The sequence below is a fragment of the Cynocephalus volans genome, chromosome 4 (genome assembly GCF_027409185.1).
Source record: "Cynocephalus volans isolate mCynVol1 chromosome 4, mCynVol1.pri, whole genome shotgun sequence".
NCBI classification, from domain to species: domain Eukaryota; kingdom Metazoa; phylum Chordata; class Mammalia; order Dermoptera; family Cynocephalidae; genus Cynocephalus; species Cynocephalus volans.
In genome coordinates this window covers 133,826,593-133,844,041 of record NC_084463.1, presented here as the reverse complement: position 1 = coordinate 133,844,041, position 17,449 = coordinate 133,826,593, and the positions used below count along the sequence as shown (strand labels likewise).

The following is a 17,449-nucleotide window of genomic DNA, read 5'->3' as shown; positions in this document are numbered from 1 at the left end:
GACATATGAGTTAGCTCTGGGAAAGATGGCAACATGGAAAAAACAGCTCAAACCACAGAATTTCCAGGGGCCTTCATTTCCTCAAAGGAAAAATTAGGTAAATTCAGGTTTCTCCTAACCGTAAGACCCCAGGATTCTGTGCTTGATCACACTGATGGCCTGAACTTGAACATCTTTGAGAGGCTGGCTCTAGGTTTGGAGACTGAGCGCCTGCTCTAGAAACCCTAGAATTTTATAATCACAAAGAAAGCAGTCCCCATGTCTTTTCAGCACCCACAAAAGTAAGTTGGGAATCGATATTTTCAGAAGCATTTTTCCATTTAGAAATGACAGCTTGTATAAGGGGCATCCAGAAAAGAGAGAAAAAAGCCACTGCCCTTTGCTGGACCACAGAAACCCTCTGGTGTCTAGACAGAAGACTTGAGCCCTAGATTAACCCTCTCCCAGAGAGAAAGTTCAAAATGATGCTGGGTGTGCCCCTGGCATTGCTTAGTAAGAAAACGATGAGATGCTTCAGAAAGAAAGCCTCCCTTTATTTCGTTATCATTTCTCGGCACCCTCTTTCTGAATAATGTATTTTCCAGCCCATGGTGAAATGTCCAAGCAACTGAAGCTTAATGTCATTTGCAATATGTTGGTTTGCTCTGCGGATGTCCACTCAATTGGGTCTGAATATTTGCTATTCTGAGTTCTCATATTAACATTGGCAATGGCCTCTGCAGACTCTTGCCACATAGTCCAAAAGTCTGGTGCTCAGAGACACAAAGGCATAAGCAGAAATGGATGCAGTTGTGTTCCTGTGGGAGGATTAAGGGTGATTTGTTTTTCTTCCTTATATTTCCTTAGCTGCTTTTAGAGCCACACTTACCTTATTTGAGCCTTGTGATGCGTTAGGCCAATTGGATGTCACGATGGGAATTAGGCTCCAATTCATGAGTTTAGAAGCTTTCATCACAGCTGAGTAGACTCCAAATAGATTCTAATTCCCGGGTCTTGGTACTTTGGATTTCTGTATTCCTTGGAGGGGGGTCAGAGGGAGGCGGGATTTTATGGCTGCAGAATTAGAGCTTAAAATTGCCAGGGATGGTTTTTCCAAGACTGTTTCTCTTCCCATGACCTGGATTTCTCTGTTCTCACAGCCTCACAGCCACCCTGGCAAGTGTTGGCGCAGCCAGTATCCCCAGTGCTGGGCTGGTCACCATGCTCCTCATTCTGACGGCCGTGGGCCTGCCAACAGAGGACATCAGCCTGCTGGTGGCTGTGGACTGGCTGCTGTAAGTGCCTGTGGGGGCATGGAGGATGGGGTGATGCGCTGGGGATTGTGAGCACAGCTTCCCAGGGGAGGACAGGTGGCCAGGTGGCAGCCAAGATCTCAGCCAATCCCCCTGGCAATTCCCTCCCTCCTTCCCTCTAACATTTACTCAGTGCCTCCTTGGGAGCCAAAGAAGAAAAAGATGGAATCTCTGAGGGCCTCACAATCTAGTGGAGGAATCAGATAGATTCTAGTACAAAGTTAAAAGCCTAGTGATAAGGAACCAACTACTAATGGATGCAAAAAACTCAAAACATCATGTTGAGTGAACGAAACCAGACACAGAGGAGTGTGTACTGTATAATTCCACTTGTATAAAGCTCTAGGAAAGACAAGACATTAATGGCAATAGAAAGAGACTAGTGGTTGCCTGGGGATCGGGGTAGAGCATGGAAATTAACTGGAAAGGGGCAAAGGAAAGCGTTAGAAGTGATAGAAATATTCCATATACACAGGTATGCACAGGTATCCACATTTGTCAGAATTCATCAAGCCATGCACTCAACATGGGTACATTTTATTACAGGTAAATTTAAAAATAGCACACACATATGCTTAATGATAGAGAGATACACCCATCCCAGTCCAGGATGGAAGGGCAGAGTGGAGAATGTCAGGAAACAATGGGAATGATTACCAAATTTGAGAGCTCACCATGTGCCAGCTACTACCCTGACCACTTTACATCTTCTTAGAACTATCCTGAAAGTTTGGTTGTTACTCCCATTTTATAAATGAGAAAACAGGTTTAGAGAGGTGAAGTGTCTTGGGAATGGACAGAGATTTGACCCTAGGTCTGTCTGGTCTGGAGCCTGCTGCATTCTTGTTCATGGCCATTTTCAAGCTTCTAAAGGCAGTGATAACTGAGCTGTCAGCTGAGCATAACTGATGGGTAGATGTTACCCAGGTACACATAGGTGGAGGGGGAACAGGACGACATTCCAGTCAAGGCCAGTCTGCCCAAAGGCACTGAGGCTACAAACAGTGCAGAGACCTATGAGTAGTCTATTATTGTGGGAGTGGTGAGAGTTGAGGCCAGATAGATAGGCTCAAAGGCCATGCACCATAGCTTAAATTTGACCATGGATGTGCAGCCCAGCTAGCTTCCCCAGGGAAGGACATTTTCCTAGTGTAGAAGACTCACTGCCCATTTGCAAAGGTGAGCTAATCTAGCCAGATTGTCCCCAATGTGGCAGTTGGAATGGATTCTCTCTAAGGGCCCATCTGGGCTCTGATGTTCTGTGAGATGTGCATTGATGCCTCCTGTCCAGTCTTGGAGTTAAATGATCGGGCCTTGGGAGGCAGTACCATGGGCTTCAGTGTCAGAGATGCAGAGTGATAAGTGCTGGCATAGAGGTCCAAGGCCAAAGTGCCCACACTTATTTTTCAAACTGCCTCAGATGTCAGTGGCGATTTTTCTGACAATTATTGATATAGATTTTAAGAGCCAGAAGCCGCATGTTAGGACTTAGTTTTTCCCTCCTCACCTTTGCCCTCCCAAAGAGAGAAAAATGCACATGGCTGAAGGAAAGAAGAACATCTGGGAAGACTAGAAGGAACCTGGTCTCCCCATAAAATGTGCTGCTATTGCTGCAGCTGGTGGGGGTCAGGTTGGAAATAGGAAGTGGCTCCCTGGACATAATCTGTTCAACTCGGGAGGACTTCAAAGAAGGTCATGGATCTTCCTGACTGGCTTTTTAATCACTGGAGGAATGCTCTGGAAATGCCTCTAGTGAGAAGGTGAAGAGCAAACAGAACAATGTCATGTCTGTCCCTGCCACTCTCTCTGGTGGTGGCGGGTGGGGTCCTTTCCTGCTAGCTTGGTTGTTCTCTGTGCCTGTGTTGGCCCCAAGGGGCAGACTTTCTCATGACGAGGGTGCATGAGTGGGAAGGACTGGCAGAGAATGTGATGAAGGAGACGAGGAGTGGAGTGGGGTGTGGACGGGGAGGAGGGCAAAGGGGAGGTGAGGACATTGGCAGTGGTTTGGGATGGAGCACGTAGTAGGAGCTCAGTAAATGTGTGCTAACCTCGACCCCACAGTTGCTATGTGATAAGCAGGACCTTTCCGCACAAGAAGAAGGACAAAGGACACCATTCATATTCCGTGGGCTTCACCTGTGACTTGTGGCTTACATATCCGTTGCCTCTCAGCCTCTCACACCTTCTCACCTTAGGTTGTCATTGAGGGTCACTTGCCTGCTGTGACTACATGACTTGTTTCTTCTCGGGCTTGTTTCTGAGGCCCAGAATCCACCACAGAGAGTCATCTTTTTAAAAATTATTGTTGAGGCTGCCCCCATTATAATGCAAATGCCCTTGAGTGGGTACTGCAAGGTCTACCCTGTTTTCATTGAATACTTAAAGAACCCTATGGTGTATTTCATAGATGAGGAAACTGGGAATCAGAAGAGTCAAGTCTCTTGCTGAGGCACAGAAGAGCTTGTGTGCCCAGGTCAGGGCCCTTCACCCTGTCCCACACAGCCTCCTAATTTGTGCCAAGCAGTTCTAACAGTAAAGGAGAGGAGCAGAGAGGTCCGGAGTCAAAAAATTTGAAAAAGATCTGCTGGGGTCACCCAAGCACTATGCTTTGAATGTTTGTCCTGCTCCAAACTCATGTTGAAATTTAAGTGTCATTGCAACAGCACTAAGAGGTGGGACTTTTAAGAGGTGATTGGCCATGAAAGCTCCACCCTCAGGGGTAGGACTGGTGCTGTTATAAGAGGACAAGTTCATCCCCCTCTTGCTCTCTCTTTGTCCTTTGCCTTCTGCCATGTGATGATGCTGCATGAAGGCCCTCACCAGATACCGGTGCCTTGGTCTTGGACCTCCCAGCCTCCAGAACTGTGAGAAAACAAATTTATGTGCTTTATAAATGACCCAGTCTCAGGTATTTTGTTATAGCAGCACAAATGGACTAAGACACCACTGGCTCTACAAACTTGCACTAACCGAAGAATTTTTTGTTTGACATGTTTTGTTTTGTTTTTTTTCTCCCCTCCCAGGATTAAAACAAAACAAGTAGTCTAAATGGGGACAAATGGGTTATGATCAAGACCTCAACCACCCTTAGAATTCAAATCCTCCAGCCCAAGTAGGTCTGCCATTGTGGGCCCTGGTCTTCCTGGTAGTCATTTGCTTTCAAGCCTGTTGGACAAGAGTCACTTTATGAAACATTCAAGACCCTGCGTACTTCTGACCTAAATGTTAGCAAATGGCATAGGAAGGCCGGGTCTTCCCAGATCACCTCATGCAGGAGCTCACATGCTCACACTTGCACGAAAAAGCAGGGTATCCTAACTGTAAGACTGAAATGTGCCAGCAGGAGGGAGTTGGCTGAACAAAAACAATGATGATAGATTCGGATTAACTATATTGATGAAATCGCATAAGAGAAAACTCCATCCTAAGCTGGAGCTGGAAGGAAGGAAGCAAACAAAGAGCTCTTCTCTAGTTCTGGTCAGATGGAGGTAAGCTGTGTGGTCAACGGAAAGAAAGGCCAGGAGACAGGGCCCTGGGTCCAAGTTCTGCACTTACTATCTATAGGACTTAGGGCAAGTTCCTCACTCTGGGCCTCAGCTATATCATGTGTATGATGGGAACTATAACTTATCAGCTTGAATGCAGCAGGAGTTTAGATCCAATGCCTTTGAGTGCCCTTCTGGTTTTATGACCTAGAGGAGGATTCTGATGGTGATGGATGTTTGTGTACAAATAAGCATGAGCATTCCTTTTAAAAATGAAAGAAAAAGGAAGGGTAGAGGACCCTGGGAAAATGTGCATAGGGGTCTGTAGCTAGGTCAGATCTGTTTCGAATTAGTAGTGGTGCTGCATTCTTTCTCGCTAGCAAGAGGAGTTCTGGAAACAAGCTCTTGGTCGTGAGCTCCATGGTGGCTGGGTGCTCATTAGTGTGTAGGCGGAGGGGTTGGAGGGGTGACTTGAGGTAGGGGTTCAGGAGAGGCTGGCCATTCCCTTGAAAAGTAGTCTATGGAGGAAAAGCAGAGAAAAAGAAAAGGGAGGAATTTTTTTCCTCTCTAGGCAAGGTTTGTAAGCTTTCATAACTCAAGCAATTTTTCAATTTAAAATCAAACAAAGCCTTCAGTGACATTTAATGTGTCACGGTGTTTGCCAGCTGCTGGAGACCAGCCAGTCTCATTACTGCCTGCTAAGCCCTGGATGTTTTTCAGCAGGCAGGCTTAGCTGCTCTGTAAATGTCGTGGTGAAAACCTAGCTTCTGGAGTCCTCGAGCACTGGATGGGCAGGACTAGTTAAAACCAGAAGCCCTTTGTGTCAGGAACCCTTAGCAGATATTTACGAGACTTCGCTGACAACCCTCTCTCTCTGAAGGAGGCAGGATGGAGTGAAAACTGAGCACCAGTACCAGGGAGAGGTATAATGGAGTCTGGCCATAGGTAGGAAAGAGAAAGCCAAAACACAGTGAAACCTGCATGAACCTGTGTCCCACTTCTCGTATAAGACTCCACTAGCGAGATCTTCTCTGGGCTCACGTGTGCTAATTGGGGGATCTAGTTGAGATGGCACTTACAAGGAGGACCTTCAAGAGCTTCCATCCTGCCCGAGGGACTCGGAAGCTCCTCCACTTTCATTCCTCTCTGGAGGGAATAGAGCAATGGTTCTTAAACTTGGGCACGCACCAAAATCTCCTGGAGATTTGGGAGTTCTGTATGGGGCCCAAGAACTGGCATTTCTAACAAGTTCTCAGGTGGCTGATCATGCAGTCTCAGGACCTCACGTCCAGAAGCAACGGTGTGGAGACAGGGAAGGGAGCAGGAATACCTGGATGTGAGTATATGAGCATCTCTGCTCTTTTGCAGTAACTGTTGATAGTTTCTGCATCCATTCAACAAAAATAGATTGAAAGGATGCAGGATGCTAATAGCTCATACTTGGTGAGTGCCACTTAAGTGTTAGACATGGTTCTCAGCACTTTACATGAATTTTGTGTGAAAGTCACAGCAAATTATGAGGCAGCTAATAGTATTATCCCCATTTTACGGTTGAGGAAACTAAGGTTTAGAGAGAAGTAACTTATCCCAGTTTAGCAGGTATTAAGTGACTGAACTGGGATTCAAACCCAGACTACCTGGATGTTCCTTGGGTGTTTCTGGCCTGCCAATCTGGGTTCTTTTTCCCTTAAGACAAATTCATGCATACACACACACACACACACACACACACACACACACACTCTCACACAAACACACACACACGCACACACTCACACAAACACAAACACACTCACACTCACACAAACACACACTCACACAAACACACACACACACGCACACACTCACACAAACACAAACACACACTCACACTCACACAAACACACACTCACACAAACACACACACACATGCACATCTGACAACCCCCATGCCATATTGGGTGGAAAAGAAAATCAACTCCTACCTCCACCATATCTCTGAAGATTTCAGGGGCTTATGTTTATCTTGGTCTTTTGCTTTGATTTGTCCTTTCCACTGAATTCTCCACTTTTCTAAATCCTACCTTATCTCTAGGCTATGTCAACCTCACTGGGGAATATGACCCCTTTTCCAGTAAGTCCTTCCCTCCCCCTCCAACGTGTCCCTGACTCAAGGCAGTGTCATTGCAGATCAAGGGCATGGGTGGGGCTGTATAGCTCTGCACAGCAAAATCAGGTTTTAATATATCAAAAAAGAAATGGGTGCTCCTGGAAAGGGAAGGCAGCAGAACGCAGGAGCATAATACAATGAAAGAGAAAAAGACTCCCTACACCTACACTGAGTCTCATGTTGTGCCTCTGAAGTAATCAGTTAATAATTTCAGGTAGCACAGAAAATAAAAAATTAATATTAGACATCTCCTTTCCTTTAAAAAAAAAAATCTTCTAGTGTTCCCCACCCCTGGGAGTCTTTCCCTGCCTTGCTGGGTCTCCTGGCTCTCCATGACTTTGGGTCTTCCCCAGCTCTCTGGACAGCCTCTCATTTTTGTCTGCAAAGCAATTTGGGCTCTTCTGTCTCCCTCCTCCACCTTCTAGATCATTCCCTGCATCCTAACTTTTTATGACCAAAATATCCAGCCAGACGTCTTGCTAAACAAAACCAATTCTGTCTCTCTAAAACTGATCTGCTCCCAACTCTTAAACTAACAGCCCACCCCCTCCCTGCCTCCTTCATATACCCACCTCCCCACTCTCCCCCACCTGGCCTGTGCCATAGGTAAATAAAACACGGTTTCAGCCCTCAAAGATCACATAGTCTGGTAATGGGGACAGATGTGATCAAAAGATCCCAACAGAGTGTGCTAGATACAAAAAGAGGAGTTTAAGATTTGTATGAGATTTGATAGGGGAATAAAAAACTGATCCAATCCACTTTTCACTTGGACAAATAATAGTAATATGATGAGCAGCTAAGGGTTTAGCACTAACTTGGTGCTATGTAAGCCTTTTATATACAAAGAGTTTGGTAGAGGACCTGTCAGATCACAAGTACTCAGTACGTGTTAGCAGTTGTCTTCCCAACACTCTTGGAGCTGGGTATTAGTTTCCATATTTTACAAGTAAGAAAGCTGAGCCAGAATGGCTAAGTAACTCTCCCTTCTGGAGCCAGGACTGCAGTCCAGGCTGGAATCCAAAGTTCACACTCTTAACCAGTGCTTAGGTGGGTTTTCTTTCCTTCCCTAACCTATGTGCCTTGAGCCCTCAGATGCCCAGAGGTATGCCAGCCTCCCTCAGGTCTGGGGCCTCAACTGACCTCTCTGCCGCATTGTGCCCTAAAGACAGTCCCTCAGCACCCTGCATTCTGAGAGGCACATACTATGGTTTGTTTCTATTATTATTAAGTTGAACCATATGAAATTGACTCTAATTCACATTTTTAGACTTATAGAAATGGCAATTACATATGGTTCAACCCAATATGAGGAACCAAATGAATTGTGGGTGACCTAGCTTCCTTGGATTTGTTCTTCTGTGAGAATCAGTACCTTCAGACAATGTCACATCTTCCTGCCAGAGGACTGAGACCAAGAGATGGAAAAGAGACAGAGCACCTTGGTGAATGCGTTTCTTCCGGTGAACCAGACTCGGTGATTCAGAGTAAAACAATTCAGCCAAGCTCCTCTCTCATGTTTGGTTCCTGGGGGCCCCAGAAGAATAGTTGTGTCATCTGTAGTGAATCAACTAAATGCAAGATTTCACTTTTATCTCTGTCTGCTTCTTGCAGTCTTGACACACAGCATCCAGACCCAAAGATAATATCAAGCACTCTATTTAAAAACATTTTTTTAACCACGTATCCTAAAAGCTGCTGAGGTCAACACAAAAGACAGAGTTTTCTGACTGGTCAGGGCTGATTGTGAGAGAAAATGAAAGTATCTGCCTGTGGAGAAACTTTCCACACATGAACCATAAATTCCCATATCCTGCTTTTGTCCAGAGCTGGACTTCCCCAGAGTTGGTCTGACATTCCCCTGGTGTCCTCAAGGTTGCTCTGCTTTGCAGTGTTTCCAGAAAGGGGGATACACACAGAGCAGCCATGATCTGCCTCCTGCCTGGGCCTCCTGGGAATTTTCCTGGGATGCTTTGTGGTAGAGGAACCTGGCGTGACATTTTAGTTTAATCCAAATTAACATGTTGCTATTTAACAGATCTCTATCTGCCTGCCACGTCACTTAGAAATCTTCTTCAAAAACTTGTTCTTTCCTCCTTCTCTTCTGTGGTGATGAAATAGTCCCTCTGCCAAAGGATATGGCCTTTACCTCCACTCTGGAGCTCATCCTTTCTGATCTCCCGAGGGACATGGCTCCATCAATTATTCCTTTTTCTCTTTATCTGCAGTTTCTTCTTCTCCACTGGTCCTTATCATTATGATTTTAAAATGTTCAAATATTCTACCTCTTAAAACAAAGCAAAACAAATACTCTCTCTCCCACCCCAACCAGTCATGCCCCTTCCATATGGGGGCATTATGCACTGGCTGCCCAAACCGGAAGGCTGAGAGAAATCCTTGCATCTTCTCTCTCTTTTATTCTCTATAGCCAATCCGTCTTTCTCCATCCCACTGTGTCCTCACTAACTAGATATCACTCTTTCAGTCCTTTCCTTTTTCTGTCCACTCTCCATAATGGAATGAGTGTGATCTTTCCCCTCAATGGCTCCCCTGTACACTTGGGGTAGAGTCCTAACTTCTGATCTTGACCGATAAGGCCATACGTGATTTGGTCACTTCTTACTTCCTGTCTCTCTCACTGTACTCATTAGCCATCCTGACTTCTTCTAAGTGCTCCTACCTTTTAGGTTTTATGCATATTATTTTTCTCCTCTCTCTAGCTCATTTTCATGGATTTATCTTTAGGGCCCAACTCAAGAGACTTCTATTTGAACCCAGGTGCGATTAAGTGTCCCACCTACATAACCCCGTGGCACCCAGTATTTATTCCCAAGGGGACATTTATATCACTCTAGTGGGAGACACAGACAAATAAAGAGAGTGTAGGTTCCTAGAGAAAAGGAGGGTGGGAAGGGTCTTGCCTTATTCTTTGCTGCCTGGGCACTGGGAATAGTGCCCCGTACACACTAAGATGCTCATTAAACATTTGCTGAATGAATGAATTTACTAACACAGAATTCAGCCAGTTTTAGAGTTGATGTTTTCTTCTCTCTACTTACATATCAAGAGATGTAAGAAAAAGTATGTTTTCATGCTTATGTACTCCTGCAACCTATTATGGGTACTTAAGGCATGGTGGATGTTTCTCTCATTTCATTTAGCCCTCCTAACCTCCTGTGAAGTTGGGATTAGCTTCATTCCCCATTGCACGTTCAGGCAAGAAGTGATTTGCTCAAGTGAGAGTCAGAAAACCTGGGTTAGGGTTCTAGCCCTAGGTCCAGGCCCTTTCCATCTTGATTTTGGCATCGAACATCAGCCTACTCTGATTCTTTGCAACTCTTTTCCGTTCATTCCTGTCCTGATGGCTGTTTCCATTGTCCAGGGTTCCTTTTCAAATTCAAGGTGATCTGACAACATGGAAGAGATACGGCATTGAAAAAATGTGGGGAAAGCTCACCAGAAGTCCTATTCCAAAAACTTGGCTCAGTGGCTGCTTCAAGAGAGTAAGGATTTGATGTTACAGAAAGTCAAGGGTTGAAGAAACAGGAGTCTGTGAACTTATGTCACCAACTTGAATGGAAACGGTTTCGTTAAACTGGAAAAGTAATTACCTCTTGAGCATAGTATATTGTGCTTTTATCCACATGATGGGGAATGAGTGAGGTTATCCCCAAAGGGAGAAGGAGCCAGCACATAATGAGTATCAACTATGGGTTAGGAATTGGCTTTATCTTCCCCAAATCTGATAAAATAGATATTTGGCTACATGAGAAAAATTCTAGTTGAGCAAGTGTCTTAGTCCCTTCAGACTGCTATAAAAAATTCCGTAGACTGGTTGGCTTGTAAACAACATAAATTTATTTCTCACAGTTCTGGATGCTGGGAAGTTCGTGGCACTGGCAGATTCTGTGTATGGTGGGGGCCCACTCCCTGGTGCGCACACAGCCATATTCTTGCTCCAACCTCATAAATGAAGAGGGGAAGGTTTCTATTGGACCTCTTTTATAAGGGCACTATTTCAATTCTTGAGGGCTCTACCCTCATGACCGAGTCATCTCCCGAAGTCCCCACCTTTAATACCATCACTGCCTGGGTGAGAATTTTAACATGAATTTTGGGGGTTTTCAAACATCAGACCATAGCCACAAGTCACCCAGATCACACAGTTAATAGTGACTGAGCTAGATTCAAAATCAGCGCTGTCTGGTTCCAAGATACTTTGCATCATGTGGCAGAGAGTGGATTCTGGAATCACACTGCCTGTGTTCAAATTTGGCTCTATGAGTTTACTGGGATGTGGACTTTGGAAAGCCACTTAATCTTTCTAGACCTCAGTTGTTTTCATCTATTGAATATGGATAACAGTACTTCTTATTGAGTTGTGGTATGGATTAAATAAGGTAATATCTGCACAATATTTTTCTATACATAGTAAGTGTGACATAAATGTTAGCTACCATCATCATCCTCATCACCACCACAACCACCACTGTCACCTTTGGTCTCTCTCTTTGCCAAAAAGGCAGACTTTTCTGGGCCACGAGATAAATGGGTACTTAGAGCATTGCTCTTGAAGACTTTAGCATTCTTTGGAATTTAATAATTGGTCAAGGATACTGGATACATGACTCAGGACACATGCCAGGAGCGATGAATAGTATAGTTGAATAGCTCCAAAGTAGACCACAACTGTAAGACCAACAAATAACTCACCTAGTTAGTTCAGAGTGTTGCCATAGAAATTGCCCAATAAACAGCATCAGAGTTTTCAGGAGGAGATAGCAGCTTACCCAGGCATGTGTGGAAATTCCACATAGGAGCTGTCAAAAATATATTTGAATTGATTTGGTAAAGCTTATAGTGATATTAAAAGTATGCATTATATATTAAATAACCTTTTTTTTGAGTTCTTAATAAATGTCTGAAGCTGTGCTAAACACTTTGTAGTGTTATTTAATCTTTGCAAGTACTCTTATGTATTGGACATTTTTATTATTTCCATTTTGTAGATGAGGCAACTAAGGCTCACATATGTTACGTATGATCAGAGTTGTCCAATAGGTAAGGGAAAATTTGTCATTTGAATCCAGTTCAGGTTGCCTCTAGAGTCCATGCACGTATGCCTAAGCTCCTATCATGCACATATGCCTTCTCATGCCCTTGTACTTCAAGTGCATGATTGTGCGGATGGCCTAAGACCCAGTCTTCATTCATGTACAGACTCTACCACCCTGAGGCAGATTCTCCAGAGTGGAAGAGGTGCAAGAGCATTCTCAGATGGAGAGATGCCCTGAGAGTTAAAGTCCAGCGCTGATTGTTTTCCCCCCATAGGCAGCATCTCTCTGGTTGAAATTGGAAGGACAAGGCTTACAGCTTGCAGACAGCTGGCCTTGCAAGGGAGCCAGGCCAGACCTCTCCTAGTGCAGCTTCATTATTATTATTCTCAATGAGAAATAGATTTGATCACAGCAGCTAGAATTTATTTTAGGCCTTTGTTCCAAGAACAAATGGAGGTTTCCTGGAACTAATCATAGTGCTCTTATGTTATTTGAATTGAATGTGAAAGTATCCTGGACTAAGAATATTTCAGCAGCATCTTTACCTAAACTCTCTCTATTATTTATTTACTTTTTTTGTGGCTGTTTTACAGCATCCTTCTATTTAGGACTTTGAATATCTAGTAAACGTGACCAAAAGGATTCTTCACACTGATTTGGCTTGAACTTATGGATGAGAGGACACAACTTACTCTTAACTTAATTAACTTTCCTGGCACTGATCTTCTAAGAGAGAAGGACAGTTATCAAACCATCATGTTTTTTTGTAGTCAGAACATGCAACACAAGATTTCAGGAAGGATTTTCTTAATACTTCCTGGTTCCAGAAACACTGTGGAAGATTCAGTTTTTTTTAAGTTAATAGACAGAGCAAGATAAAGTATTTTGGTTTTTTCCAGGACACATAGTCCAACACATATTGGTTAATGAGAAAATTGTGGCTGGGTTTTTTATCCAACAGCTACCTCAGGGTGGGGGAGGGAGAAGAGAGGCAGAGGGGCACTGGAGTGCAGGGGAAAGGCAGAGTTCATTTACATCCTTGCAAAAAGGTGAGTTTTCTATTATGGGAGAGTTCACAGGTGGTTAGTCTTTCCAGTAGAGCTAATAAATAAGTGGAAGTAATTCGAAGTCTTCAAAGACCAGTTTAAATCAGGGGAAATTACTGGACACAGCTAAGTGTGTCTGGAGCCTGGGTACTGATCCTGAGATTTGAACACATTATTTCTCCCTAATTCTTTCTTTTCTTCTTCTCCTACTTGTCCTTTGCTATTATTCACTGCGTGCTTACCACTCATCGGACATTTTGCTAAGTGCTATATGTACATTATCTCATTTAATTTTCACAGAAGCTGTGAGAGAAGTATGATTGTTATCACCAGTTGACAAACAAAGGAATCAAGGCTCATCAAGGATAAGTAACTTTCCGCAGATCAACAGAGAGAAAAAATAGAGCCAGAACTCAACCTCAGGACTCTTATCTCTGGTACTAGACCTTGACCTCTCAGCCACCACCTCATACTGCTTCCTCACTACACTTTCTCTGTTCTGTGTCCCCAGGGACAGGATGAGAACTTCAGTCAATGTCGTGGGTGATTCTTTTGGGGCTGGGATTGTCTATCACCTCTCCAAATCTGAGCTGGATACCATCGACTCCCAGCACCGAGTGCATGAAGATATTGAAATGACCAAGACTCAATCCATTTATGATGACATGAAGAACCATAGGGAAAGCAACTCTAATCAATGTGTCTATGCTGCACACAACTCTGTCATAGTAGATGAGTGCAAGGTACCTTTCCCATTCATGGATATCGAGACCTGTATATAGTAGTGCATGCTCGATTTCTTAAAAAACAAACACAGAGCCCTGCATGTATTATTGTCACATCTATTTTTCTAAAGAATCATGTAACCTAAGCTTCTATCAGTCCCAGATCATTTAACTCTGTGTCTAACATGGCGGCAAACCAACAGGTCTAACAGTGAAAGAGCCTATCAGTTGTTTGTTTAGTCTATGTGATATGAAACAACCGTTCTGATTTCTCCTTCCATCCCACTCCACTAATTTGATCAGTTTTCTTGAATATTTTGCCCAAGAATTTGTGGTTGCTAGTTATTCTATTCCTCAAATGAAATACCAAGAGAAATACCCAACATCATTTGATTTATATAGCATGCGTATTCCTCCTTGCTGTATATCATGTACTGGTCAAAAATGTGCCCACGTAACTTTGTACAGCTATCTTTCTCTTCATTATTTTTGTGGGAAGGGTGAGTTTTGATCTGGAAATCACTGTGATCCAACAATAGGGAAGCAATTTCAAGTAAAGAATAACTATCCTTCAGAACAGTTATCCAGAGATGTCTTTTTAAAAACACTCCATCTCAAACACTGCTTGGCAGTGCCATCTTTCCTTCAGCGTGGATGTTCTGGGCTTTCCTCCAAACTGTTGGGTGCTAAGTCTTCAATCTTGATGGGCTCTGTCTATCCTTCATTGTAATTAACTTAGCATTGTCAAAGAGTGTCATGACCAGAGTGAGGCAAACTTGGAGAAACCCTGGCAGGTGCGCAGTCAACTCTGGGGATGGTTTGCTAAAATGATTCCACATGGCAGCTGGGGACAATCTGAACCCAACTCAGATCTCTGGTACCCTTTTGACTCCTGTTTATAATGTTACATTTAATCATTAATTTATTCCCATGTTACTTTTAGCTCATTCTAAATACACACCATGGCTTCTGCCAGGCAACTAGGGGTGACACAGAAGCAATTCTCTTTACTAGACTGCAACATTGGTCCAGAATTCTAGTGAAATAGCCACAGTTTTTTGCTTGTCCCCTCTACATCAGGTACATGTCTGTCATGTAGTAGATTCTTAATAAATATTTGTTGAATGTATCCTTTAACATCTTGATTCCATACTACATTTCAGAGAACCTTTTTGCTGGACAGTTCCATAGAGATAGTTCCTCAGTCTCTCTATATAACAGACTACCCAACCAACCACCTGTAGATACATTGGTTGCTTAATTAGCATTTAGATCTTCAGTGATCAAACTAAGCAGGTCATGAAGATGATGAAAATGGCCCTATTGGTTTAATAGCTATTTTAGCTATTTGCATTTTTAATGACGTAATTGATTTTAGCTCAGGGAAGGCTAGTTGGTCCTCACTGTTTGCTAAGTGAGGAAAATTGACTTTTCTCATGTTAGCTCAGTTAACTGTGTTGACACTGATGTAGAAAGGAGGCAACCAGAACTATGGAGATGGATTTACACCCTTTCTCAGACTATCTGGTTGCATTTGAACTTCTTTCTGGCCAGTTCTCAGTCTTTATTTCTCATTCTTTTAAAACTCAGAAAGGAGGTGTCAATATTTACTGCCAATGCCCCCACTTCTGACCTTTCCATTACCCAGGTGGTTGGAGAAGAGAGGGGTGAAATGGGTTGGGACTGGCGTCTCAGCTTTCTTTAGCCCAGCTAGGAAAGGAAATGCCAAAACACTTCTGTCCCAGCTACTTTTGAAACATAGGCCCTAGTATTTACGAACAAAAAGCAAAAAAACACCTGTCCCAAGTGCTGTCTGATTCTTCCAAAGATACCTCATTGTGATTGATAATTTTGTGTGGCTATTGATCTGATTCATCACTGAGAGCCAAACAGGCACATCAAGGTCACAATGAAGAGGCAGCTTTCTCCAGGAAGACAGTCTGTCCTTGGCAGTCTTTCTTGACAGTTCACTGAAGGGGAAACAAATTTGCTACAGCTCTGGTCAAAACTTTAACCAATTTAAGCATTGTTCAGTCATGTTGGTCTCTTTGTTTTCAAACTCTTGCCTGGTAATAGTATTGCGATAGCTTTTTAATTTTAATTAACTAATAATTTTTTGATTTTAGTTAATTAACTGCATGTGGAGCAGTCATTGCTAATTGCATGGTCTTTCTAAAAACTGGGGTGCTAACAGGCATTGGAGAAATGAACAGTTTTAATCTTCATTTGCTTGGGTCGTGAAGAGCACGTGGTTCTCTGTTTGTAGCATATTGTGTGCTCATTATGCATGCATTTCACTTCCATTTGGGTAAGAAGAAGTTCAGATTTCTTTCAAACATTGCTGCATTTGTCATGTCTCCATATCCTAATGCTTCCATAAATCCAGTCTCTCCATTATGTGGAATATCAGTCGTGGGTTTAAGTTTGCACATGGCGTTGAGGACAGACAAACAGAAGGTAAGCTAGGAAAATGACTTAGAAGTGGAGGGAAGAACCTCCCATTCTGCATAAAGGTTCAGTTCACTTTGAGCCAGGGAAGCATAACATAAATGGTCTGGTAACTATATTTGACTATTAAATATCTGCATTGAAATAATTTTGATATACCTTTATACCTTGTCACTTATCTCAGGCTTTTAATCCCTCTGTCTTTTCTTTTTAATTTTTAAAGCTAGCATAGCTTATTTGGTAGAGCCAAACCATCATAATTTCTGATTTTAAATTTGAACATGCATGAAATCTACCTGGTCTCATTGCAACTGAACTTTTCACATGCATGTGTAAAACTAGCTGCCTAGTTCTGGATATTTTTTCTCTGTGGTTGTATGGAGTAGCACATGGCACTATATTTTAAGGACTATGTTATTGTGTGATGGATCTGTGGGTAGTTAGGCACCCACTACCCTAAAAGCATAGTAGAAGTTATCCCCCAAAATTACAAAGCATCTGTAGTCCCTCAGTACCCTCAAGGCAAATACGGATTTTTTGAATTCACAAATAACTGTTGAAAACCAAGACAGGTTCAAAGTCAATTTGGAAGGAACTCCACTTAAAATTAATATTTCGGTTGTGTAATGTAACCCTGGATCTGGTGCTTCTCCACATAAGCCATGGGGTTTGTTTTTTTCTGGTTTGTGGCCTGTAAGCTGGATGTTGATGATAATTATTTTCAGGTAACTCTGGCAGCCAACGGAAAGTCAGCCGACTGCAGTGTTGAGGAAGAGCCTTGGAAACATGAAAAATAAGGATGTGACTCTCAGCAAATTCTTGAATAAAGTCCCCAGCGTATCTTATGGTAAAAGATGACATAAACAAGCTTTCTTTAAAAAGGAAAAAAAAATGCATATATTTCTATGTTTACTTAATCTGTTAGCTGAGGCTTAGAGGAGCTGTCGTGAGTCAGTGATGACAGGCACAGTGCTGTGTCTTTGCCAAATAACGCTTCATAACCATCTAATTTTCTCACTTGCATTGTTTGAATGGATGCTGCTGGACGAATCAGTTTGAATTGAAGACACCTTCTTGCCAGCTTCCCTTTTCTCTCAAGACGCAGAAACGTGGATGCTCTTTTCCCAGGGGACATGACTAAAGCATGGTAGTCTCCAGGGACTTGGGATAATGAGCAGACACACCACGTGTTATTCCTTAAAGTGTTCTTCATGTCTTGCTGTGTGATGAACAAGAGATTCTGTTAG

General features: G+C 43.1%; 1 protein-coding gene across 2 annotated transcripts in view; it reads left to right on the top strand.

Annotated features, from left to right (window-relative positions):
- The window catches only part of SLC1A2 (solute carrier family 1 member 2), a 70,234-nt gene extending 53,235 nt beyond the window's left edge, over positions 1 to 16,999 (top strand). For both annotated transcript variants that reach the window (XM_063093258.1, XM_063093257.1), the window contains 3 exons: positions 1,140 to 1,274; positions 13,541 to 13,772; positions 16,928 to 16,999. In XM_063093258.1, coding sequence (XP_062949328.1) covers positions 1,140 to 1,274; positions 13,541 to 13,772; positions 16,928 to 16,999 — 439 coding nt within the window. The remainder of the gene's footprint in view (positions 1 to 1,139; positions 1,275 to 13,540; positions 13,773 to 16,927) is intronic.
- Positions 17,000 to 17,449: the final 450 nt, after the last annotated feature.